Source organism: Labrus mixtus, chromosome 5 (genome assembly GCF_963584025.1).
Source record: "Labrus mixtus chromosome 5, fLabMix1.1, whole genome shotgun sequence".
NCBI lineage: Eukaryota > Metazoa > Chordata > Actinopteri > Labriformes > Labridae > Labrus > Labrus mixtus.
Genome location: NC_083616.1, coordinates 6,708,351 through 6,735,840, shown reverse-complemented (window position 1 = coordinate 6,735,840; position 27,490 = coordinate 6,708,351). Strand labels below are relative to the sequence as shown.

General features: G+C 41.6%; 1 protein-coding gene across 4 annotated transcripts in view; it reads left to right on the top strand.

Annotated features, from left to right (window-relative positions):
* pdzd2 (PDZ domain containing 2) overlaps positions 1-27,490 on the top strand; it is a 59,539-nt gene that overhangs the window by 26,911 nt on the left and 5,138 nt on the right. For 2 of the 4 annotated variants that reach the window (XM_061037489.1, XM_061037488.1), the window contains exons 5-21: positions 7,159-7,304; positions 7,681-7,813; positions 8,205-8,357; positions 8,444-8,540; positions 8,777-8,925; positions 12,621-12,740; positions 15,673-15,787; positions 15,889-15,962; positions 16,268-16,490; positions 17,596-17,713; positions 18,936-19,068; positions 19,440-19,527; positions 19,710-19,813; positions 20,517-20,679; positions 22,620-23,539; positions 24,809-24,953; positions 25,068-27,429. In XM_061037489.1, the coding sequence (XP_060893472.1) occupies positions 7,159-7,304; positions 7,681-7,813; positions 8,205-8,357; positions 8,444-8,540; positions 8,777-8,925; positions 12,621-12,740; positions 15,673-15,787; positions 15,889-15,962; positions 16,268-16,490; positions 17,596-17,713; positions 18,936-19,068; positions 19,440-19,527; positions 19,710-19,813; positions 20,517-20,679; positions 22,620-23,539; positions 24,809-24,953; positions 25,068-27,429 (5,243 nt within the window). The remainder of the gene's footprint in view (positions 1-7,158; positions 7,305-7,680; positions 7,814-8,204; positions 8,358-8,443; positions 8,541-8,776; positions 8,926-12,620; positions 12,741-15,672; positions 15,788-15,888; positions 15,963-16,267; positions 16,491-17,595; positions 17,714-18,935; positions 19,069-19,439; positions 19,528-19,709; positions 19,814-20,516; positions 20,680-22,619; positions 23,540-24,808; positions 24,954-25,067; positions 27,430-27,490) is intronic. The other 2 variants (XM_061037492.1, XM_061037491.1) reach the window with 2 other exon arrangements.

Genomic DNA, 27,490 nt, shown 5'->3' with positions numbered 1-27,490 from the left:
CTGACAGGACGGCACTTCCTTTAGCTTGTTTTTTGATTCACAGAGAGGCTCAAACATGTCTCATATATATTTATATTCCACTTCATCCCCTTCCTCTCTAGCTGAGAGCTCTGCCACTTGGATGCAGTTTCCAGGGTCATCATAATGCAGTGTCGTCACTAGAGTAAATCTAAAGAAGACTTTTCAAACTGAAGAATTTCTTTGGCTTAAAAAACCACACAGATAACAAACAAATCCATTTTGAGATGCACATTGTCAAAATCTTGTTTCCAGGCTGCACAATGGTACAGTGGTTAGCGCTGTTGTTTCTCTGGTCTGACGGGGCCTTTCCGCTCCATGCATGTGGTTTATCACCTGGTACTCCAAACACATGCTCGTTAGGTTAATAGGTGACTTTTAATTGCCTGTAGGTGTGAATGTGAGTGTGTCTGATGGTTTGTCTCTCTGACCAAAGTTACTCAGAAATCATCCACTGATAATGGAATTGTTTTTTGTCTGCGTTTTCAAAAAAAAGATCTGTATTCAAACGACAACGTTTTGATTACAACCACCGTTTACAAAGATCTACATGACGTAAAAAGCGGTACAGTAGGATCCCCTGGAGGCAGGGGAAATTGGCGACACAGAAGGCGATTCGGTGAATTGCAGCCAGAATTGAAGTCTCTTATAGTAAGCCGTTTTCCATTAGTAGATTGAGACAATATGAAAAGATTTAAACATTTAAAAAACACAAAAAAGTCTGCCACATATTTCATCAACTTTGTCTCACCTTTATTATCCCAGAAAGTCCATTTTCATTGTCCTCCTTCCAGTTGTTGCCATGATCCAGCGCTGGAAACCTTTGATCTGCCGGCTCATTTGTATGCGCAACATTGCATGCAGGTGTGCATACCCAGTTTTATGAATCTGAATGATTTCGGGCACAGACCTTTTCCGGGTTTTGGCCGCAGGTACACTTCTAGTATGGATTCCACGCACTGTTTTATAAATGAGACCCCGGGCCAGTAGTTAGCAGTGTTACTTTGTAATGAAACAACACGCACATGTGCACATACTCTTCTTTGCACAGAGGGCTGAGGTGTAAACATTAAAAAATGACGGACGCGCAAACATTTGTGTGGACAGAAGATGAGGGGTTGCTATTCCAAGTGACCCTAAACCACAAAGAGTAAATTTCAAGAAATGTCGACTGGGAGTCGTGCCAGTCCACATTTTCACATAAAAGAACTTGTGAGTCCGCCATGGTTGTTAGTAGATGGAGGTGCTGTGCACTCTGGAACCCGTTTTCAAAACACCAAAAACTGAGCTGAGACAGGGCCTATATGTCATCCCTGTGATTGATGGTGTCTTGTATTTCGATGTTTATCAGCACTTGTCTGCCGCTCTCCGTCTCACAGTCACTTACTGGTGAAACAGGAAGGGAGTTACAGGGAAGTGTGGAGACACAAAAGAAGGAGGGAGCTGAGGGATGGAGGAGGTGTGTCCACAGAGTGTTTGTCTTGGTCTGAAAATCTGCTCTGAGAGATTCTTTGTAAGTCCTTTAATAATGTCAAATACTTCATCAGCCATTAAGACACTTTCTGGACAAATGATCATTTGGTTTGATGATGGTGCTGGTTGAAATGTCAGCACACCAAAGTTATAAAAGGCCTTCAGAGAGGAACACAAGTCTTTGTCCCAAATCTGAAGAACGACATTCAAATCATTTTTTGAGACATCTGAGTAAACGTCACAAATTGGTGCTTTGGCGAGTCTAAACAGAACTCTAATATAATCATGCTCTTGTATCCTGGTGAGGATTTAGCAGGACATCAACAATTTACATTTTCTGATACAACATGTCATTAAAAGTGCTGAACTATGTAAACAGACATGACATTTGCTAGAAAACAATTTGGGTCAAGCATGTCAGCCGGCAGGAAAATATTTATGGAATTAGTAGAAGTTGTCGTGTTTATCAGGTTGTTAAAACGTTTTTCTCTAGTCGGTAAAAATGGATCAACGCAGCTCTGAAGATATAATTTTTTTTTTTTTTTTAGTTGAAAAGCACAGCATTCGTTTCTTTCTATCACTCTTTTGTTTCAAATTTCTCTTCCACTTTCTATGTAAATGAATGATGCTGATTCACAGAGAATATGACGAAGCATCAAAGCGTCATCAGCCTGGTTTGACTCTTGGAGTGGATTAGCATCAGAAAAGAGTTTGTTCACTGTTTCCTTTGAAGGACAGAGCTGCTTTGTGATGAAGAGGCAGCAGCACCGCGGGGACGAGTGCAGAGGAGAGGGAGGGGATCATGGCCTTGTTTACACTTGGTGTTAACATGCATCTTGAGTGTGCACTCAGGTTTAGCACAGATTTCATTAATCATGTCTGTTATGTCATATAACCATCAGTATTGTTTACTGTGTGTTTAATTCTTTAAAAAGATGCATTTTGAAGACCATTTTTAAGCTTTGAGGCAGACAGCTGGTCGAGGCTCTGATTGTTGCTCTTTAATTAGCTTCATAATCCGGCTTCAAACTACAGACTCTTTATAAAAGATCCATACAGTAAATTCAATACTCATGTCTCCTTGAGATGATTTATCCATGTTTCTTTGTTAAAACTGCTAGCCATCCACTGGACTTTATGGTAAATGGACTTGAGTTTATATTTTGCTTTCTAGTCTTCAGAGTACTCAAAGCGCTTTTACATTGCATGTCACGCCCACCCATTCACACACTGATGGTAGTGGTCGTTATGTAGTATCATCCATCAGAAGTAACTAATCCCAGTGTTTCCCCTACCATTATATTAGGGGGGCGGCTCGCCCCCCTAATATAATGGTCAAGTTAATTGTTTTTATTTTATTTTTTTAGATTTATTTTTGGGCTTTTTCTGCCTTTATTGTAGAGATATGATAGTGGATAGAGTCGGAAATCAGGGAAATAAGTCATTTAAGGATACCTTTCCGATAGAAAAGGACATCTGTCATTAAAAGTAACACATGAACACCAAGATTCCTTTAAGTGCTTGTGTCGGCATGTCGTCGGCGTCCCCCCCCCCGACATGAAAGCACTATTATATAAAACTCTAAACCCTGAAAAAGACAAACTATTGTTAAATAATTGCAGATACTGCAGCATGAGGTGTTCTTCAAGAGTTTTAAATCTTTTTTTTTATGTGTAGAAGAAAATCTTCTGTCTGGATCTACACGGCTACAGTATTAAAGCTTTTTGGCCCTGTAATCCAGCCGTCCAATCAGAGCAGAGGATGAGCAGATATGTGTGCAGATGTCTGAGTGACAAACAGGAACATCGCTCTGTAACAACTGGTGAGAGGATCCAGAGCGAGCGCTGTGCTGAGGTTTAACATGTGGGTCAGAGGATTGAGACGGACAGCTGGTGAACGAGCTCGACACACAGATTGTAGAAGAAGAATCACGTCTGCACAGTAGTGTGTGTGTGTGTGTGTGAGAGTGTGTGTTAGTGTGTGTGTGTCACACATGGAGATGACCTCTGTTCTATAAATCCTTGCACAGGTCCACAAGGCTTCAAATGGCTGATCAAGCTTCGATCAGGGGGGCACGGAGATGCCAGGCAGAGGGCCAGATTGTTAAACACACAAAAACCCACAGTGTGAACACACGCTCTGTGAGGCCGCAGTCAGAGAGTTTTAGCTCGTGTGTGGGTCTGTAAAAGGTGTGAAGGAGCGGTGTGACATTCATTAAACTCAAACAGTGTAAGGGTTCATTAATACACTAATAACCAATCACCTCACTGCTCTCAAAGCTCTGAAACAGCTCAGCCAATCACAGTGATGTGATGACAACAACAGCTTAACAAATGGAGATTTATTCAGGAAATCATGTTGTTATTGTTCGGACAGGTCAAGACCGCCATGTTTACAAAGCACATTTTATACACCAGGGAAATATGAAGGGCTTTAAACAGGCAATGAAACGTATTTAAATATACATGTATGTGTAAAATATAAGGGCAATAAAAAAAATCTTTGACACAAAATGATTCAAAAATGTATCAAAAAAAGAATCAATTACATTTTTAAATGAGATATAAAGCATGATATAGGCAGGGGATTTTAGCACATTCATTTTGGGCGCTACCCACACGTTTAGCCGTGTTGCTCATTTCACGAATGCACGATCCTTACAAGTTATACCTCGATGTAAAGGCGACTAATCAGGCTTTCCAACTATATATAATACAGCACCAATTAGTATTATTAAAGGGCGGAAATAATTGACCAAAATAATGTTCCAATGGTTTGGAGTTCATGTAAACATACATATGTAGACATGTGTATATTCCTTTGTATTTATGTTTGTGTCCGTGCATTAATGTTTAAGTAAAAAAAAAAAAACAACAACAACTATTTGGCCCAATGCAAGAAAGCCCAAGCTACATCCCTTTACAGAGAGGGGTGTGGTCAGAAACAGCTCATTTGCATTTAAAGCTACAGACACAGAAACAGTCTGTTCTGAGCAGGGCTGAAATAGAGGGGTTTATAGACATGATCAAATACAGGATCAGAGTGGATCGTTGGCACGTCACAGACATGTTTTGGGGAGCTCTGAGACTTGTTGAAAAGAGGGAGAATATGTGACCTTTAATGTGACAGACCTCTTCAACATCACAGTAACAGAAGACCAAAGGCAGAGTTTTTACTTCCAACGGTGTTTTTGGTGTTCTAATGAATGTTTTTCATCAATTTTATGTTAGATTATTTTTGATGAAGTAGATAAAACACCAAATCGTCAAAAGATAGACTTTCACATTCATCCTTCATGTGAAGTAACTCCTGTTCAAATACGAGAAAGGGAGAGTTTACTCAGCTGCTCTCTGCGCCTCCTGAAAGGATTTATTTATTAGCCAACAAATAACAATTACAATCAGGTGCTGGTTGTTTCATCACAGCTTAGACTGAGCTGAATAAATAAAGGCGTCTTTGTTTCAGCACAGTTCAGACTGAGCTGAATAAATGATTTCACAGTTTAAGACTGTATACACACAAAGCTTACATAACAGCCCCCAAGACGTCTTCTAATCCAAGTTTTGGCCACAGCAGGGAGATTGATTTCATGTTTGATCAACACCATAGTGAATCAAATTCACCTTTTTATCCTATTGACTATTTGCCTTTCCAAAACCCGAAAAGGCACACCCAACCAGTGAACTCTAACCTGTGTCTCTGTCTCTCCTCTGTGACTGGTGTATGTGTCCATAAAGATTATTTTTTTTATAATCAGTAAATCATCAATAGAAATACTCTATAAGGGTTCCTGCATAGTGAGTTGCAGCAGGTCTGAGTTCAGTGTTCACGTTGTCACGGGAGGTTTGTGAGGGTAACAGAAAAAAACAACAATACAATACAATAATTTGGGAGGGCTGTCCAATGATTTTTCAGGCAGTATGTGATGCTGATGAGTTTATTTCTGTTCACAACTGTTAGCATGGTGAAGAAACAAGGTGAGCAGTGGAGGAGGATGGGCTGGAGGATGCTTCCACACAGTAGTAATAGGATGTGATGTGAAACAGACAGGGCTCTTAACATGTGACCAAAAGTCTTTGCTGGCAGTGTTTATTGTCCAGAGCGAGTCGCTGAGTTGACCAGTTCAACCGCTTCATTGTTAATGTACGTGGGGTTAAGGACTGATTGTAGTGAGCCAGGGTTAGGTCAGGATTAGTGATGACCTTTTCTTTTGTTTTTGTGACATTCTCTTGGAGATAGTTGTCTGTACACCACTGTGTGAAGTGAGATTTGTGTGCTCTGGTATTAAGTAACTGTAACTGAGTTGTTGTAAATCAGAAGTGCATCTACATCTGTGTCTTCTGAGTATTTAAACAGATCACATGCAAAAGGAAAGAAGTGCAGATCCAAAACACAAATCCCACTTGATTGTGAAGCCTGATGTAACTAAAACTAACAAGGATAATCACTGAAGAGAGTGAACTGAAGTGCAGTCTGTAGTTAACACAGTGATAGAGTGATGGCTGACCCAGGCTGGAAGTGCATCGCTTAATCAGCATTTCATATGTTCAGTTCTTTCAGATTTTGGACACAATTATTGCTTCTCTGATCTGATATTGGTTCTCTGTACAGATGCTGCCTTTGAAGAAAAATGCATTATTTGCTCTGCATTGTTTCTGACACAACCAGATTTCTCAGCATGAGTCGTGCTGCCTTCAGGTTTAAAGAACTGAACAAGCTTTTCATTTAGTTTAAAGCAGCCGTGTTATTAATTGTTATTTATAGATGAATGCAGACACATTCATTGATGTTCCTCATGTGAACTCATGAAAACTTTAAACTTTATTCTGGTTTAAATCAACCTTACGTTTGGGGAGGGATCTATTCTGATTGTTTTCTGTGTCAAGATTGGATTACTGCTTTGTGTACATTTTTGCAACTTATCCTTTTGTTAAATTTTCTGAAATGTTTTTGAAATGTGTCCCTACCACGGGACCCTCGCCATACCAGAGTTGTCAGTGATGACGAGCACAAAAAAAGATGACGACACATTGTTCCACCTGTTTCACTGCAAAGATTAAAGAGCGAAAAAAGCAGAGAACAGGCTCCTCATGTCTCATTTATTTTGTTTATATCAGTACGTCATTGTTAGGTTGGGGTTGTTTTAGCTGTATAAATCCAATGATGAAATCGCAAAACAGACAGTGGATTATCCATTTATTCAGCCGAGGTCAGACAACAGCAACAGAACACTAATCACTGAAAAAAGTTTCTATGTTAACAAGCTTGTTTATATTCCGCTAGAAGGCACAGCCTACACATTCCTTTGTATTACACTTCTAAAAGGCTAGAAAGTTGACATAACCTTGACTTGTGAATGTCAGACATGTACATTTCAGCCTCAGCAAACCTTGTTTCCTTTTCAGCTTACAACATCTAATCCAAATATAACTCTGCTGCAATACGAGAGGCCTTACATACGTATAAGTTACAGCTACTCAAATCTAAAATAGTTACTCTTAGATGGTAGACAGATTTAAATGATACATTCACAAAGTGTCCTAGATGTATGGATAAAAAATAAAATAAAAATAAAAAGTTATTTTCCAGCTTCTTGATCTGTATATGCGTTTATAGAGACGTGCATTATAAACATGTCCTCCGGGTCGTATTTGTTCTCTGTTACAGTCCAGAGACGGCAGCCACATCTGGAAGATGCATCTGGTGAAGGGCCAGGAGGGGCTGGGCATCCAGATCACTGGGGGGCGGGGCTCCAAGCGCTCACCTCATGGCATCATCATCGCTCGAGTGGAGGAGGGAGGGGCCATTCACAGGTACACGTTGTTCTCATGAAGTCGGACAAAATGGATTCATGTTTGTGTTTGTGAAGCTTGAAATTACCTTTTCAATCAGTCTTCTTAATTATTATTTTTTCTTACTGCTTTCATTTTTTCAGATGTTTTTTATCATAAGATTTTATCACAAGATGTATTCACTGAACACCAGTAACACGACCACATGCAGGTTAAAGGACTTCTTCATTGATGGAGGACTGTTCAGCTTTACATTGTGTGTGTGTGTGTGTGTGTGTGTGTGTGTGTGTGTGTGTGTGTGTGTGTGTGTGTGTGTGTGTGTGTGTGTGTGTGTGTGTGTGTGTGTGTGTGTGTGTGTGTGTGTGTGTGTGTGTGTGTGTGTGTGTGTGTGTTTCAGGGACGGTCGTCTGCACGCTGGTGACGAGCTGCTGATGATTAACGGTCAGTCTCTGGTGGGTCTCACTCATCAGGAGGCCGTCTCCATCCTCCGCTCCACCTCCGGACTGGTCCAACTGGTGGTGGCCACCAGGGTGAATACTCACACGCACGCACGACAAAAATCTTTTTTTTTATCTAGGGGCATTTTTTCTCTCTTTTGGCAAGCAGCCATTTTTGTAACTCTTGTTTAAACTGGACTTTTGGCTTTGCCTCTACAAAAGTAGACTTCGATATGAAATGTTACAAATTGCAGATTTTGTAGCTAGATGAGTTTAGAGTCAGTCCCTGCCGGGGGTGATTCATTTACACCGAGCAGAGCTGCAGAATCAGCACCCTGGACAGCGGTTTTCAGCTCACTGAAAACAATAAACAGCCCATCAGTTTAGTAACCATGACATTTTGTTATTTCTTTTTATTTTCTCCATATACACAAAATGAAACTTACTAGACATCTCACACACTCTCTCCTCTCTCTCCCTGCAGGAGGAGTCAGACGTCGGTTTCGAGCGTTTCCCCTCCACCAGTCTACCTGACCTGGTCAGCACCTGTAGTTACCTGTCCTCCCTCAGTCTGACGGCCCCCCCTCACTCACCTCAGGACTCAGACTGCAGCCCCAGCCTGCACAAATCCTGCCTGGTAAACACACACTTTATTTCCTGCAGGTTCATGTGTCTTACATCAGTCATCAGGAAGATCTAATCTGTGAGTTTCTGTCTCTACAGGCGACTAACCAGGAGAAACAGGAAGACCAGAGTCAGGCGGAGGCACCCAAAGGATCCTGCTGCTCCACACCCACCAAACTCAACAGCAGACCCTCGGGTTTGTTCCTCACTCACACTAAAATGTTAAATCATCCGTCTATCATGCAGCTTGACCTCTTCCTTACTGTGTCATGGTTATTATTTGACTTTGGTTCCCGGTATAACGAGCACTAAATATGAACGTTTCCATGTTCAGTGTGTGTTATTTGAAGTAGTTGAAACAGATAATGAAACACTGGAACATCTCCTTCAGTGCAGAGGAATAAAAGTCTCTCGTGTTTCTCTGTGTTTCAGGGGGAAGCAGTCGTCTGGAGTCGGTGGGCGAGGACGACGAGCTGCTTGTGGAGAACGGCGTGAGCGGCTGTGAAGTGGTCGAAAAGCCTCCGCCTGGCCGACGGAAACACTCACTACCTCAACAACTGGATACAGGAGGAGTGAGACAGGTCAGTGAATACATTGAATTTAAAAAAAGGATAGCCACTTGAGATGCAGCATCTCACTTAAAGAGGTAACACAACACTAACACAAATACAAAGTAATGCACACAAACATACATAACAGCATAACTAAACAGACAAACATTACATTTACACAAGTACAAATACAGATACACACAGTGAACGCCTCACTCTGCTTTTTAAAGGAAGAACGTGCAACATTTTACACATAAATACAGCAGAAATCAAGTATATCCTGTAAATGTCTCTCTGAGTCATGACTGTCTACAATGAGAAGCTTGAGTCCCTCCAGCTGTATTGTTGTTAGAGCCGTGTTAACATCATGTTTACATGGACGGGACGGCCTTGTGTATAAAGATGTTTTGTCAAGGACTAGAGAAAAGAAGACTAACATACTCACTGCTTATTTGGATGTCACATAAGTGTCTTTAGATCACAATCATTTGGTGTCAATTTGTGTGAAATGTGAAGCTATGAGTTAACCAAAGAGCGCTAACATTAGCCTGCTAACACAACAATGCAGGACACAGGCAATAGCAGCTCGGGCAAAGAATAATTTTGTCTGCCACTTGCGCGTAATGGTGCTTAATTATGTTGCGTTCTACTTGATAACTCCTTCATCCAAACGTGAGTGTAGAGAGGTTGGAGGTGTGTCGCTGGAGGAGAGCGGAGGCTTCTGAATAGAGGAGGTGTCATCAAACAGCAGTTTGTTTTGGTTTCATGCTGGTGCTCAAGGGAAACATCTACTGGATCAAAAAGTCACACATTCTTCCTTTAACAAGTCTGAAGGTTTAAGAATGCATCACGCCTGTGACGTGCGGTCAGGTTCGTGGCTGGTGAGGCACTGACTTTTTCAGAGTTAGATTTACAAATATATGAACCCATTTAGAGAGTAGTGTAAACTTACCATTCAATTGGCAGCTTGCACATTGACTACTGGTTGTGTCTCATATCTCATATCAGCATTATTTACACACACATAGAGGTAAGGTACATATTTGGCAAAGGAAGAACGTTAAATTTATAGCGCCTCAGATTTTTTTTCCCATTACAATTCATACTCATTCAATAAAAATGAAAGTAGGCATATACTGCGGTGTATTCATGGTCTTACCTTTACTTGTAAACGAAGTCCATTCACCTATCCTTCTGGACTAAAATATCCGTGACTTTGTTGTAAAAGTCCTCATTATCTTCTTTTAGTTTTAAAAGTCTTCTATTATTTATCACTTCACGTTTTGATTGAAAGTCCATTTTTGAGAAATCTTTAAGCTTAGATATAAAATCTTCCTCTTAAAATAAAAATCATAGAAGAGGAGCAACATCAAACCAAGCATAAACTCTTGACCTTATGAGCCTCACGCAACCTGACGCACACCCCCTTCAGTTGAGGCAGAGGTACTGGCTGCTTCACCTCATGCTTTTTCAGTGCTGTCAAATCAGAAAGATTAAACATGTTATAAACACACGTGAAATACATTACCTATTCGATGGAAAGTGAGGATGTATGATAAAAGTGTCTACAAACATTATATTGGTGACAAACCGTAAGAAAGAAAAAGGCATACGCTCGACCCACTTTGTGAGGGATTGTGCAATCTGAGGTGAGGCACAACTCGTCGCTGCCTCACTCGCTTACTCTTGATGAGGACAGGTGAGTCTCTGCATCACGCCCTGCACTTTATGGATAGGACAACTAAAGAGATACGATACAGAATGGGGAGGAGAAAGCAGGGTAGACATTAAAAGAATGGCTACAGGTTGGAGTCTAACCCAGAGCTAATGCTTTCAGACTTTTCCTCAGTACATTGGGAACCTGCTCCACTGACTGAGCTGAACTGGAGCTCCCCTCAATCCCATTTCGAACAAAAAGTTCCAGGAACTAAAGTTTAGAGTAAATGTCACTTTTTGGGGGGCTTTTTTGTGCCTTTATTGGAGAGATAGGACAGTGGATAGAGTTGGAAATCAGGGAGAGAGAGAGTGGGGAATGGCATGCAGGAAAGGAGCCACAGGCTGGATTCGAACCCAGGCCGCCCGCTTGGAGGACCACAGCCTCCATACATTGGGCGCTCGCACTAACCACTTTTTGTCTTGGTCTTTTTAAATTAAAACTGCACTTATTTAGTAAACAGTATAGCATCCTTTTCTTTAAATGCAGACTTTTACATGATGAGTGAGAACAGCTGTTTAAGAAGATCTGACCTCAAACAGAGAAAAGTAAAAAACAAACCTTCAATAATCTGAAATATGCTGTTACATGTGGACGCCATGTGCTGCAAGCGTGTTAAATGTAAATCAATGACACACACACACACACACACACACACACACACACACGTGTTAGTCATTTAAAGAGATCAAAAAGGCAGATGATCGTGTGGATGAAGGGTTTCAAGTATCAACACATGTACTTTAAGCTGCATGAAAGAGTGTATAGGTGGATGTGTTTTTTCAATGACTCTTATCTCTCTCTCTCTCACACACACACACACACACACACACACACACACACACACACACACAGATCAAAGCCTGCTCCATCACTGAGCTGACTGTCATGACAACATGTTGAAGGAGATCTGAGTTGAGAGAGAGATAAATGAAGAGAAGAAGAACCATTTCACATCACATCCTTACAAACCTGTCCACAAGACGTCCACCTTACATTAACAGACCCAGACATTATCCTGACCAATACTACGTTTAACAACTGACCACATTTTGAAGAGATGATGAACAGGATTTTTAGAAAACGAAGAAAACATTTTTTCATTGGACATTTATGGAGACTTTTGGTACAAAGATGGAGATGATTATATAGCACCAGGTTGTCAGGCAGGTTAGATGAGCCCAGGTAGGACGAGGGACGCAGGAGAGAGGAGGGGGGTCTGAGGGGTTAATGCAGAATATCTGAAGGAGGGTTCAAGGCTCAGAACTTAAGTCTTTACTTAAAGGTGCAGAGTGACTCTCTCTGACCCTGAATACAAACTGGTTCAGCGGGGGAGACCTGAAGACACCCAGACTGGTTTTAGAGACTCTAGGATCAAGAATGAAAGGCTGCATGCACGGAGCTCCCGGAGGTTTCTGTGCAGCAGCATCAGGCAGATTTGATTCTTTTTGTAGTAAAGCAACAATATGCAACTTTTTCACCTTAGAATAGTAATTTCAAAGTCTAATAACTTTCAACAGGGAGAATGGCCCCGCTCTCCTGCTTCCAGCACTTTGTGTAGAAGTGGGTACAGCTACACCACAGACATCATGGTAACAGTTGAATACAAATACTCCACATACAAAAACTTTGAATAAAAAATCAGGCTGTAGACACTAGCAGAGTCATATTTACTCAAAGTATTTTAATATTCCTGAGCCTTGTCAGTCGACATGGTTCTTCTCACAGTGTCGAGGGGAGGAGTTAACGGCATTATGATAACAGTGCAGTTCCACTCTGAGACCTTCTGTAGGCGTCAAAATGCACCAAACTGAATTTCTACATATTGTTGCCGTAAAGATGAGGATTGTTCATCATCATCTTCATCGTCATCAACCTTAAAAAAATGGAAAAAGAAAAGTCATTAGAATAAAGTTGGCCTCAGAAAAGAAAGACGATTTGTTCCAAAAACAGAAAAGTGAACAGAATCCACTTGAGTGTTTTTCAATTTTTCTGATCCTCTCTCTTTCAGGAGTATCAGATCATTAAGAAATCAGCTCGCTCTCTGAGCACCGTTCAAGTGGAGTCTCCATGGCGACTGGCACAGCCGTCCATTATCTCCAGCATCGTGCTGATGAAAGGCCAGGGCAAGGTGAGAGCTGTGTGTGTGTGTGTGTGTGTGTGTGTGTGTGTGTGTGTGTGTGTGTGTGTGTGTGTGTGTGTGTGTGTGTGTGTGTGTGTGTGTGTGTGTGTGTGTGTGTGTGTGTGTGTGTGTGTGTGTGTGTGGTGTGGTGTGGTGTGGTGTGGTGTGGTGTGGTGTGGTGTGGTGTGGTGTGGTGTGGTGTGGTGTGGTGTGGTGTGGTGTGGTGTGGTGTGGTGTGGTGTGGTGTGGTGTGGTGTGGTGTGGTGTGGTGTGGTGTGGTGTGGTGTGGTGTGGTGTGGTGTGGTGTGGTGTGGTGTGTGCACAGATAAAGCTGTGTGTTGTTAAATGTGTCCTTACATGAATAATGAATTCTTTATTAACAAATGTAACCGTCTTGCTGCGACATCTTAATATTACCAAATTAAGGTTCATATTGTCATGCTGTAGTGATGCACAATGCTGTGTGGAGTTTGAGTGTTCTCTTCAGGTACTCTGGCTTCCTCTCACAGTCTAAAGACATCCTGGTTAGGTTAATTAGTGACCTTAAATTGCCTGTAGGTGTGAATGTGAGTATGTCTTACGGTTTGTCTTTATGGCCATATTTACATGAAAATGATCCTCTGAAAACGGAATAATTTTTGGTTTGTATTCAAAAAAGTTCTGCGTTCATACGTGAACGTTTTGATAACAACCTTGGTGCACACGCCTCCAGTAGTACACATGTCAGACCAGTATCTGGCAGTGTGACTTTGTAATGAAACAACACTTGCATGGACACTCTTACTGCAAAACTTTGAGGTGTAAACATACAAAAATGGCAAATGGATAATCAGCTCTCGGCTGCCCTTTAACCACACATAGATAGATTCAGTATTTGCCGTTTGTAAGCAGTGCGTCTCCGCTGATCAAAGTGATGGTGAAGTAAATCTACCTTCCTCATCTACTCTGATAATCCAGTGCACACTGCCTCAATTGTCAACAGAGCTGTCGATCATACTGATATACTTCTTTTAATAGCATCAAATAAGTAATTAAAACTAAACCCAGAAGAATCAACACTTGGAGAACTAACTATGATCACGTAAGGCTTTATTCTTTATACAGCCTCAATGTTGTCCATTACAATCAACAAATCCCTGAATGATTTCAAGTATGTATCCTGTGTTGAATTAAGTGTCTTATGTGATAAAGTCTTATTATCGTTCACAACATTATCAAGCATAAAGGTGAACTTTGTTATTTATTATCAATGAAAATATGAATTAAACCACAGCATTGTGCTGCAGTGGTGTGACTCGACTTGATGTGAATCAGTTTTGTGTTCAAACTTTGATCTAAGCCTGTGTGTGCAGTTCTCTCTTTGTTCTCCCTGTGCTGCAAATAAATACAACTATTTACGATAACTATGTTAACAAGACATGCGCTGCCTTCATGTGTATGTAGATCTTTTTCTGGCTTGATGATAATAAAAAAATTAAGTTTTGATTTAGAAGAGGAACCTTGTAGCAGACTGAATCTGCAAAGCCCAGAAGATAAGTAGGATGTAATGTTTAAGACTGAGCTGTAAAAGGATCATGCAACTTGTCATTACTTGTGATCAAGGCCGGCAATAAGGAAGGTAAATGGGGAAAACTTTCTGGGGACCTGTCACATGGGGGGACCCATGGAGGTTAAGAAAAACAAACATGGTGCATCCTAACTTTAAGCCACAATGACCACATTTTATTTAACACATAAATAATCACCATTACCTCTTAAAGCAACAAACACACACCTTTAATTTATTGTTACTTCAGTAAAATGTAGCCTGTTTCAAAATATAAACCCCCTCTGTTTAAAATGATATGAGCCTTTTCTTTCTGATGTTACCAATGTAAGCGGTCCCAGATAACTTAACTCTTAATGACAGTTACATTGGAAGAAGTATAGCGACTCTAGGACCTGCACAAAGTATGGAAGCCAGAAAAGAAAGATGAAGAGAAGGAGGGAGCAGGCTGGGGCATTTAACCCCATCAAGAACTTGTTAACAACAAACAAACTTATTTCAGTCGGCTCTAAAGGCTGATGGAAGCAAAGGCAGAGGGAGCTAATGTTAGCCAGGAGGCTAGCGCTAACACTACTGATCAACTGTGCATACGTTGATTTAAATCATACCCTGGGAGGGCCCGTTCTCTGGGCCTTTCAGGGGCCCAGCCGTTTCAGCTTGTGCTGAATTGTTGGTTGACTGCAGCTGTGTTTCTGGTGTCTTGTAAACTCATGAGGGTTGGGCACTTTGTGTGCATGACACGTAAATTAAATACGATCAATCAGTCAACCTTAAAACCTTAAAATAGGCTTTTGAAGTTGTTTACTCCGGTCACTTGTTATGAGCTGTTAACAAACCTTTAGAGTAGATTATTCTATATGTATGGACTTTTTTTTCAAAGAGGATGATGCTGCTGTCTTGGTCAGGACTCCAAACAGAGTCTGTATCTTTTTGGGAATCTTCCTGATAAAGTAATGGTTAAATAAACATTTAGGCAAAAACACCTTTTGACCCATTTGTCAAAACAATAGTCTGTTTGAAAGCACGTTACATAACACTACAGTCTTTAGATTTTATGTTGAAATTACAAACTTTTTTCAATAAAGTTCAATAAAACATAAAGAAAATATCATTATCCTCTAACTGTCCTCCCTCTTTCAAAACTCTGATGTCTTACATGTTGAAAAAGCTTGAGCAGAAACTGGGAAGAGTTTTTATTTTCCTGTAGGGATAAATCAACAACAGAAAAACATCACATTGATATCAGTGCTTTTATTTTGAAGTGGAAGATTCACAGAGATGTTAGGAAGGTGTGACACCTGAGTTTAAACTGCAGGTATCTTCTTTCTTCTGTCACAGCCTTCAAGCTAAAACATATATATCTAAATGCTCTTCATTGTATTTTTGTTATTTCAGGGTCTTGGCTTCAGTATTGTTGGAGGTCAGGACTCAGCTCGGGGTCAGATGGGGATTTTTGTGAAAACCATTTTCCCACACGGAGCTGCAGCCGCTGACGGACGACTGAAAGAGGGTAAAACATTACCTTGGATCTTTTTGACTGAACTAGGAGAGCTTATTACACATTAGTAATCTTTATTTAGACTGTGATTGATTGTTTTCTTCTGTGTGAAGGAGACGAGATTCTGGAGGTGAACGGAGAATCTTTGCAGGGACTCACACACCAACAGGCCATCCAGACCTTCAAGGTACACCTCATGTTCTACTGACAAGAACTGTTCAATCAGACATGAAAAGCTGCAGAAAAGAAGCCCTGGAATAGAAAATGTCTTTGACATGTTTCAAAGATTTTGTTTCACCTCAAATCTTGATGACGTCCAACTCATTTATCAAAGTTAACTGATCTCATTAATGGAGAAGTCACCAAAGACTTTTTAAGACTTCTTGTCTTGTTTTAGGATAAATCTCTGCGTTAAATATTTTCTCAAACTAAGGCAGAAAGTAAAATTGACTTAGTGTCTCCTTTGACATTGAATCTTGTTTCTTCAAACAGCAGCTGAAGAAAGGAGTGGTGACTCTGACCATTCGGACTCGTCTTCGTAGTCCCAGTCTGACCCCGTGTCCCACCCCCACCCTCCTCAGCCGCTCCAACTCACCAAACTCCAACACCAGCGGGGGGACGCCAGTCCCGGCAGGGTTTGAAGACACTGAGGGCCGCAGGGGCCCCGGACCTGGTCCCAAAGACTGCATCATCATGGAGGTGACACTGAATAAAGGTGAGCTCAGCGGATGGAGAACCAAGAGAAACATATCAGACAGTTTCACTTCTTTGTTTCCACATGTCCTAAAACCCTGAAAGTTATTTCCAAATAACCTCTTTTTGAGCCTCAAACTGAATATTTTTTTGAGCCATTGAACCCTGTATGTATGTTGTTGTATTTGCACGATTCTTAAATGATAAAAATGAGTCTTAAAAAATTTAAATATAAAATCTATTTAAAGTGTGAAAAATGTGAAAAAAATCTTTAAGGTACTTTAAGCACCAGTGTAAATTCAAAGGAAGCCTAGATTGAGCATTCATTCTGATTTACAATGGAGTTTATGCCTTACTAACATTGATAACATTTACATCTGGTTCCTACTGCAGTAGGTGTAAAGTCCATCGTAAAAAAAAAAACTTGTCATGGTGATAATGGTTTTGAAAGGTGGGCTATCTTGGAGGATGAGGATGAGCTGCAGAGGGTTTTATGGATTGTTTAGCATCATCAGTGTGTTCTCTGTGACTGATGACATCCCTCATTAATGTATGATGACTTTGATTTGTAATCCCGCTGTCATTTCCATGACTGAATATATAGTTCCACATGTCCAACAACAGAGCATTGTTTAATTACCTCATTCCTTTATGTTTCAGAAGATTTTACCACTAGATGTCACAGTTGAGTCTAGCTGTAGATTAAGGATTTTTATATCTTTTTATTATTATGTCATGCATAAAGGATATCCTCCACCCAAGACAGGTTTCACCATCATTAATACAAAGAGACCAGAAACCAGAAGCACACACTTACCGATAATAATTCTGATCAAATAAACCATCCTGATTCCTTCCAGCGATTAACGATTAAAAGTGAAAAAACACTGATCCTGTCGTCATCAGTGATCCAAAACATTTTGAATGTACTGTATATATTTCATTTATCGTACTTGTTCTTAACTCATCATAAGAGGGACAATTCAAAAGAAACTGAGATTTATTCAAAATCACATCATTCACACAGACTGTTCCTCCAAGTGTTTTTAAATCTGCTAAATGAGCCAGTGAGCCTAACTGTTTCTTTAAGCACTTTTCTTTCTGACACTGAGTGTGTTTTATTTCAGAGCCCAATGTGGGTCTGGGGATCGGCGTTTGCTGTCTGACTCTGGAGAACTCTGCTCCTGGGATCTACATCCACAGTCTGGCTCTGGGATCTGTGGCCAAGATGGATGGCAGACTCAGGTAAAAACTACTTCCTCTCTAAATTTGAGGCTGATCAATTTGGAAAAAGTTTTTAAAAAAAATGAAGTTTTAAACCTGGGCTCTATAGTTAAAGAAAGAAAGATCGACCTTTTTGTTAAAGAGGGAGATAATTTCATAACCACAAACAGCTGTGACATCACTATCTACAAACACACCAGTCTACATTGATAAAAACAAACATTTAACCTCACAGAACACAGGGCTTAAAGTCTGCTATCGTCTTTATTGGGGAGTTTATTGTGCTATTGCATTACACAAATATTGTATAAGTCTGATGTAACTGTTTGAACCACAGAAGTCTCATACTATCACACACAGACTAATTTATTGAGGAACCTGCAAAACAGCAACTCCTAAGATCTGTGAGGTAAAAATTGTATTCTAATCCATCTAGTCAGGTGAATAAACACAAAAAATGACGCCCTTCTGATTTTGTTAAAATGAGGATTAAACTTTAAATCAGAATCTAAAAACACTCCCATGTTTTGTAATGTGTGTTTACATCTGCTTGTTAAGACCTACAAGCTTTATCCACCTCTGTTGGCTTTTGTTGCTACTAACAGATTTTCAGTTTTTCCTCATTTAGTCCTCTTAGTTTGTAGAAAGTTATTTCTCATCCAATTATGTATTTAAGTAGGACAGGCAGTGAGAGATTTCACTGCATTTGGGTCATCAAGGGAGACATAAATGTACAATTGAGTATCATCAGCATAAAAATGGTCATTGACTTTGTGTTGTGTGTTGTTATATTATTAAGTGGGAGCATGTGGTGAAATAAAATAGGTCCAAGAATGCTTCCCTGAGGAATTCCATAATAAAAGCCATGAGTCTTTAATACACAAGCACTGAGGCTGACGTAAAACTGTTAAAAAGATCTGAGCTGAACCAGGCTAAAACACAGTCAGAGAGACCCGCACATGTCATGTTGGATTGGGTTGAAAGCTGCGCTGACATCTACATTTCTACAATTCACTTAGCAGACGCTTTTATCCAAAGTGACGAACATCAGAAAGTAAGGACAACACAAGCAAGGATCTAGAAAAGAGGAAACAATACCAGTCTAAAATAAGGAAGACTGCCACTTAGTTCTCTTCTTTAATTCTTCTGATGTAGTTTTCGAGTTTAAGTAGAGCCGTCTCTGACTGGCTGAATCTTACACAGTTCTTTGACAAAAGTTGTGTTGATGTTTTCTTGTGTTCAGTCGTGGAGATCAGATCCTGGAGGTGGACTCGGTCAGTCTCCGTCACGCCGCTCTCAGTGAGGCCTATGCCATCCTCAGCGAGTGTGGACCTGGACCGGTCAGTCTCATCATCAGCAGACACCCCAACCCAAAGGTACGAGCTAATGTGTGTCTCTGTTCTTAGAGTTTGATCTACTCTCGTTTGTCTTTCAAAGAGGAGCTGAATGATTTGGTAAAGTGTCAGATAGTAAGTTCATGGACTGTCAGCCAGATTTTCTGGTGCTACAGATGAAGGTTAGTTAAACATCAACTAAAATAAGTTTATTTATAAGTATTTTAACACAGGTATTGCAAACGCATCATGGAGTGTCCTTACCTCTTGAAACATGTGCCTTTGAAACATGGTATATCTTTATTCATTTATCTAAATCCTCTGTTTTCTTTACTCCTCTGTTGATATGAGGCCTCGTTGTTCCAGCTTGTCTCAGTTGTGTTCATCTCCTGCATGTTGTTGTGTCTCCTCAGGTTTCAGAGCAGGAGATGGATCAGATTATAACTCGATCTACACTCAGGGACAAAATGAACAAAAACAGAATCTCCTCTCACCCTCAAGGTCTGACATCTCTACCTTTGTTTACAGTTTCGTATCATTTTACTGGTTAGCTCTGTCCAATCAGAAATGTCAGCATTATAGTTTAATCAAAGGTATTAAATAAGTTTATTAGGTCGGCTTAGACGTAAGAGTTGAATATTAGTCATGTTTGTGGTGTCTGATAACCTGTGTGCAACCTGCAGGTGTGTCCTGTAAGAGTCCCGGCCCGGCGGTGAAGGAGCGACAGGGAGACGGCTCGCCCCTTCTCAGCTGGACCATGAAGAGGTTCCTCGAACCGGCCAGCAGAGTAAGATTTTATTTAATATGAAATATTAAACTCATTTGTGTCCCAAGCTAGGGACATTTTTAAAGTATATTTAGCATAATATGTGACCTCTAAATAAATACAGTAAAAGATAAATATGTTTCCTTTTTTAGATTTCAAAACTAAATCTGAAATAAAAAATGACTTGATGAATCATGAATGATTTTAAGTCATTTTTATTACATATCCTCTTCCTCCATGAATAAAATGAAAAAAACCCTCAAGAATTATAAAGACGACCACGTATGCACAAGATATCTTCTAACATGACCTCTGTGTTTGATTGGATGTAGTTGGTGATTAGCCGTGTGATTTTGAAAGCACAAAGAAATACACAGCCTCCAATAATTACTTTGATTTATATGAGGCCCCTCGTTAATGTTGGTTCTCTGCGAATGGAGTGAAATTACAGGAGTCAAATAACCTGCAGCACCAGGAGGAAGTGTCTGGATCTAGAATAACAGGAGAGTTAGTTTATGGTAGAAAAAAACAAACAGCAGATGACGGGATGAATACTTGAAGCCAGCTGGAGTTTCTGTGACACAGACTCAGATAGCGGGACATCATTTACCCTTTTATCCACTTCTTTCATTGGCTCTTTCTTTATTTCATCTTTAAATGTAGCTTTCTTTTCAAAAATGGCTTTAAAAACATGTGCTGCTTTTTCTGTTCTCATTTCCTCCAGCAGGGATCGCTGAGCTCAGAGAGCGAGCTGTCTCAGTACTTCCCTCAGGATGTTTCCACGAACTCGTTCTCCGAGTCCTTGCTGACTGGCTCGACCAGCGATGAGGCCATACACCAGCAGAGCTGCGTTACCTCCATGGATGACAGTTTATCACAGACACATGGTAAACATTCATCTGTGGAAACACCATCGAAGAGTTTCCAATTCACTTCAATATATCTCTCTTTAAAGTCACTGAAACTTGATCAGACGTCAATCTGAGACACCTCCAACAGAACATCTAACTTGAGCACACACAGATTATTTTGAATATTTTCATGAATATCAAACAGCAGCACCAGTTGGGACAAGTTTCTTTTGTTGAAAGGCATTTTGAGCAAAACTTTTTGACATTTTAGACTTTATCTATTATTATGATTGATTTGATTTTTAACTTCTATCTTTATTTTTTAATAATTATTTCCCGTCCCCTGTTTTCTTGAGCTGCTGTAATGCACAAATTTCCCCTACGGGGGATCAATAAAGTTTATCTTTATCTTTATCTATAAACAGAAAACTTCATATGACTGCACACAGAATCTGAAAGGTCCAAAGAGGACATTTTTAGTACCAGAAGCATTCTTCTATCCATTTAGAGTGGGATTAATATTAACTAACCACATTTGAGTGGGCTCTGGAGGAAAACAGTCCATTTGGGGAGCAAAAGAGATAATAAGCATTAATGGAATTTAATGGGCTCGTACTGGACAACTATTTAGCATTTTAATAATCTCTATAAAAATAAAACTGCACAGTGCAGCTTACTATCATGGACATCCTTTTTAACTTCATTCTCATATCTAAAGTAGGTCAGACTGTAAGCAAAGACCAGCCAATGTAGGGGGAAGTGGTGTGTCTGACATCCAATAAGAATATTTGTAATCAAACATTGATGGGCTTTACAGGGTTAGTTTTCCAGAATGTGGGCTCTGTTTTTTGTTTCTGAAACTGTCAAACGTTGTGTCTCAAAAACATTAATCCTAATTTATTATTCTTTACAGAAGTATAGTCTAGGGCAGGAATTTCCATCTCAGATTGAGGCCAAATCCCAATTCCTTCCCTCGGTCAAACCTTTAGTTTTGGAGAGCTAATTGTTTTTCCACCTACCCTCAGAGACAAGAAAACTGTACTATGTACCTCACATGTTTTTTGACCTTGTTGATATTAATGTTTTTAATTGCCTGTATCCAGTTACATGTTGTTCTGTATCTACATTAAACTAAGTTCAGTCAGCCATCTCATGGTTGGGTTTAAATGTTTATTGCAGCAGCAGAACATAGTTTGAGTTTGGCATTTAGACTCCGACCTCATCACTCCTCGCAGCTTGTTTCACCTGCTGTAATTTGAGGAGTGATGAGATAATATCTGAAAAGCCCAGTCAGGATGTGGATGTTGGGGTGCTTGAGTTGTTGGTGGTAGGCTTGAAAGTAAGAGTGCAGTACTGGTGCAGGGAAGCGCAGGTAATGACCGAGCAGAGGGAGAGATTGGAGATCTTTCATCTTAAATAAACCACCAAGTTTGTCATGTGTTTGTGGAGAATGAAGCAGGTCATTGTGAAATCACTGTAGCTTGAGTTTCCTGTCTAAACTAGCTCACAGGCCCTGCGTGTATTTTCTACAGATTTAATACATTTGGCATGAATTGTTGTTGGCTTCTTTTCCTCGAATGGATATGATGTTTAATGTTAGGCTACCCAAGTTTGCAAAGATTATTGGGAATTAACTTCTGCCACTCTGTTTGGATATCATATTTCAAAATGCTCTTTTTGGAGAACAGCAAAGAGGAAACTACTCCTCAATCTGCAGGAGAAAGGCACACCCTACCAAACATGGGAGTCCAAAAAACTGAGGGTACCACCAAGGGGGGAAATCTAATGGGGCCTTATTTGATGTCCAATTCAGAAAAAAGGCCCATGATGTTGAAAGTTTAAATTCTTCAGGACACATTGTTTTATTTGTCTGTTTTTATCTTGAAATGAAAAGTATGTGTTCATATTAAAAGCTTTTAATTTCTGTCACCACACCTGATTTTGACTGAACTGAATTACCTGCGTCTCTTTCTCAGCTTTCACCCCGTCTCTGACACAAGTGGAGAGGGAATCCGTCTACAGCGCATCACAAGACAAGAACGCCGCCCCCTCCCACGCCCATCAGCATGCAGAGGCAGTTTGCCCGCCCATCTCTGTCTCCAGTCCCACCTCGGTGCGGAGCCCGCTCCTCCGGCAGCGACGGGTGATGTGCTTCGAGGAGCAGCTCAGTGACGAAGACGATTCTGACAACGCTGGACTCTTCGACAAGACGACCAAAACCAACTCGGTTAACCTCAGTGGCGCCAGAGAATCCTACAAATCGAAAACTGATTTAGCCATTGTCTCCGCTACGTCTTCGTTAAACGTAGACGGGGACAGTGAGGACGGAGGAGATTATCAGGGAAGCATCGACGTGGCCTCTCCGCTTCACGGTAGTTTCTCGCAGTGTGAGGAGGCCCTGCCTGGTTCTGAGTCCCCCTTCATGCCTATCCGCTGCCCCTCAGAGCACAGAGCAGGAAGTGCAGGGTCGTCTAATCTGACCATCAACACTGAGAGCGCCGTCAATAAAGACGATGGACAGGTGGAGTCAAAGCGCTCCCCCAAGCTCGAGCACAAAGCAGTAATGCGAGTCAAAAGTATGATGAGCATTGAAGCACCAAACCTGACCCAGCAGCAGAAGTCCAGAGCTGATGAGCCCTCCCCAGGTTCGACCCCCTCCCAGCCCCCGGCCCAGGCTTCTCAGGGTGGGAAAAACACAAGGACTACTACTGCTGGGCTGATTCCAAATCACCACTATAAGAAGGGAGAAACCAGTGAGCTTGCTGGTGTGTGTACCATCGACACAGTGACTCTGTGGAGGAGAGAGGATGAGTCGTACGGACTGGATCTGGAGATCATGTCGTCCCCTCTGAAGGTTGTCATCACCGGGTTAAAACCTGGAGGAGCAGCAGACAGGGTACGTCTCGATGGTTTCAACCAGTTCAATCATTTTTTATTTAATGTCGTGCTAAATGACAACACAAGCTTTAACATGGAACATTGCATAATGAGCAGGTCTGATCAGGCTTCATGAAGTTATTTACAAGGATCCAGAATGAATCCACCAATGAGCAGGCACCTGGCAACAGTTACGCAGAAACAACTTCATAAATCATCTTCAAAAACCAATGGGCTGAGACGTCCGTCTTTTATACAGCCTATTACAGAAACCCCTAGCTAAACCACGCTCATTGGTGAACAGACATCTGCTGCGTCTGGATGGACAGAGAAACTGGGATATATACGGAGAAACAAAAGAAAAGAGAGACATGGGTAGAGACAAACAGAAAGAGAGAAACAAAAATAAAAAAGACAATTTAGATATATAGATAACTGTAGCAGTTGAAGTCGGCAGAGCCACTCCAGCAGGCAATCAAAACACTGAATTACACAAACCTGACAGGCAGCTGAGTACAAACACTCTTAGGAAGATAGTAGTATCAGGTATGTAACAAGTATTGGGCAGCTGAGGTCGGTGGTAGAGTCGGTCATCTATCAACCAGAAACTGGGGGGCTCCTGCAGACACATGTCTAAATGTCCTGGGCAAGACAGGGAACCCCAAATTGCTCCCACTGTTACGCCAGCAGCATCTGAATGTGTCTGAGTGGAATTCATAGAACAGATTGGCAGTTGGGCATTTTACGTAGCGTCCTCTGCCGTTAGTGTTTGAATGGGTGAAAATAAAATGTAGTTTAAAAGAAGACTAGGAATGCACTCTTCAAATCCAAGTCCATTTATCATGTATTAAAGGTACATGAAGCTATACAGATAAATAGAGTGCCAGGTCCCCCGACAGTCTAAGCCTATAGCAGCATAACTAGGAGCTGGTCCAAGCCTGAGCCAGCTCTTACTATAAGATTTACCAAAAGGAAAGTTTTAAACCTACTTCTAAAGGTAGATAGGGAGTCTGCCTCCTGGACCCTGACTGGTAGACGATTCTAAAGAAGCCTGATGACTGAGGGCTCTACCTCCCATACTACTTTTAGAGACTGTAGGTTCCCACGAACAGGCGTGCATTGCATTCTGGGAGGTTTCATATCTGTTGAATGATCTTATGCTGTACCTCTTTTATTTACTGAAAACATGTGAGCTTCTTTGATGTGTGATGCTGTTTGTGGCTTAAGGGAAGATGATTCCTTTACACCACAGCTTATTTGTTTCTCTCCTGTTTCATCCCACTTACAGGAATCTGCAGGAAAGCTGTGTCCTGGAGATGAGATTGTAAAAATTGGAGATAAGCTGGTTTGTTCCTCTAGCTACCAGGAAATCTGTGAGCTCATGCTCAATCTTCCAATGACTCTGTCCATAGAAGTGAAGAAACCAGTGTCAGGTAAGGGCGTACATAACACCACTCTTAAGGAAGTATTAAGTAGAGCATGGTCTGTGCTCTAATGAACTTCTACTTGAAGTCCTAAATATTGTTTACCTCTCTTTCTGATCTCAGCTGTAGATCATCTGTCCAGTCTGATCATGTCGTCAGGAAACAGTGACGGAGCCGCCAGACAGAAAGCACCCAGATCTGCTCAGGGGACGTCTGATGAAGGAGCAAAAATGAGTGAAAATTCTGAAACTTCAAACCACATTACCGAAATAGATGAAGACTTTAAAATCCCCATCACAAATATCGATGATATCTTATCAGTATTGAGCCCCAGCAGTGATAAAAGCACAAACACAAAATTCTCCTATGAGCCTGAATCCTGCTGTTCAGAACAAACCACTGTGACTCCACCTGAGAAACCTGAGAATCAGGATCCATCAAAGTCTGACTCTGACCTAACAGATCTTTCTGTTAGAGGAGAGGGAAAAGACGAAGGTACCATCCTCTCTGTGGAGACGACGCAGGAGAAGAGCCCTGCTGCTGGTCCTATATGTATGTACAATGCAGGAGACGACAGTGATTCAGACATTGACTCGTCCCCTGACAGTAGCGTGTTGGTCATTAAGTTGTCCAACAGTGCACGACGTGAGCCGTCATCAGATGAGGAGGAGGTGGAGCTTTGTTCTTTGGACGTGCAGCAACAGAATTCAAGCCGTAAAACAAACGGGTTTTCACCTTTTCACCAAACCACAACTCAAAACACTCACCTGGATCAGACCTGTGAAGTCTCACAGACGCTCAAAGAGAACTCAACAACACAATGCTCTCAGGTTTCTTCTGCAGGGCAACAACACCAGACCTCCAGCTGTAGGATACCTGTAACCACTATAGATTCAAACACAGACAGCTCCGTAGAACCCTGTGATAAAGTGAAAGCATGTCTGAGCGTCTACAGAGGCTCCTCCCCTCCACATACCAACAGTGTCACTCAGGGTTCTTCTGCAAATATAAAGACAGACTCCTCACTGACCTCAGATTTACTGAAGCATCTGAAAACAGAAACACCTCATTCACCAGCAGAGAAATCAGAGATCTCAGGTTCAGAAGCCAGACTGTCGGCTTCAGCGACGAACTCAGAGAAGCTGCTGGATTGTACAACTAATTCCTTGCTAAAGAAAACTCCCGGGCTGAAACTGTTTGATAAATCTGACGCTCCGGTGAGGGGTAATAACTGTAAAGCTCAGGCTGAAACTCTAATACAGACAAACACTCCCAAACTGAAGGGTCTGAGTATAAAGAGCAAGAGCCAAGAACCTACGAGGAGTGAAAGTCCTTTAAACACAAGCAACTCAACGAAATCACCGCCAACAGCAACCATGTCCAGCCTTTCTAAGACCAATAACCAGCCTGACACACACAGCAGCCTTGTTTCACCCAGAGTCAGAAAGAGAGTTACGAGCAGCCACGTACCTTCTGAGGGCACATTACATACTGCACAACCGACCAAGGAGAAGGACTCCAAGCTAACATCACCTCCCGCGACTCAGAGGACATTCATCGAGGTCCGTCTGTCGCCGTTATCCTCACACAAAGAAACAAAAGACGCAAAACTCTCGGACAGACACACAGATTCAACTGCCAACGCCACAGTGGAGAAAAACAACAGCATGGTCACTAACGCAGCGCTGGGTACACTTTGTCTGACTAAAGAAAGTCATTTCACTACGAGTAACGGTGCCAAACACAGCCCTGAGGTGGAGATGAGTGAGAACCTGAAGTCAGGCGTGTCCAGACTTTATATGAAGTCAGAGGAAAGACAAAGCTTCCCCTCTGACTCTGACAAATACAAGCCCTTCTCTGTGCGACATAAAATCAAGTCCTTCGAGAACCTGGCTCACTTTGACAAACCGGTCTCTAGAAGCAGTGACATTCAGTCGTACGCTCTGGCATATCGAGCCTCGCTGAACCAAAGGATCGCCGGTTACATGGACTTGGTGAACTCGACCGACTGCCAGACACGACACAGGAGTTTCAGCCCTTATATGGACAACCTGATCACCAGCACACCTCTCATGCTGGGGAAATCTCCATCCAGCATTGCTCTGATAAATCTTGATCTGCCTGATTTAAGCTGTAAAACGTCTCCGCTGTGTGAGGCCGAAGGTCAGAAGATGGCTGGGACGCCTCAGGTGCTGCGGAGGAAACACGGGAAACTGGCCCACAACCGGCTGAGGCAGCTCAGGGCTCTCAGTATGCCGGAGCTGGAAAAGATTTGCACAGAGGACTTCACCAAAGGGACACCTGAGGAGAAAACTGAGCCCGGAATCAGTGAGCCTGTACCCACAGCGGCCTCAGAGACTGAGAGCCGTCCACCTTCATCCCTGATGAGGACAGAGGTGAACAGGGTGAGCCGGGCTGATCTTAGATCCACTGAAGAGACTCCTCAGAAGACCTCAGAGAGCCACAGAGCAGGCTGGTCTATCAGGTGAGGAGCTCAATTCAAACCTGCTCATTTTAAATAATGACGTGATAAATATTGAAGCATC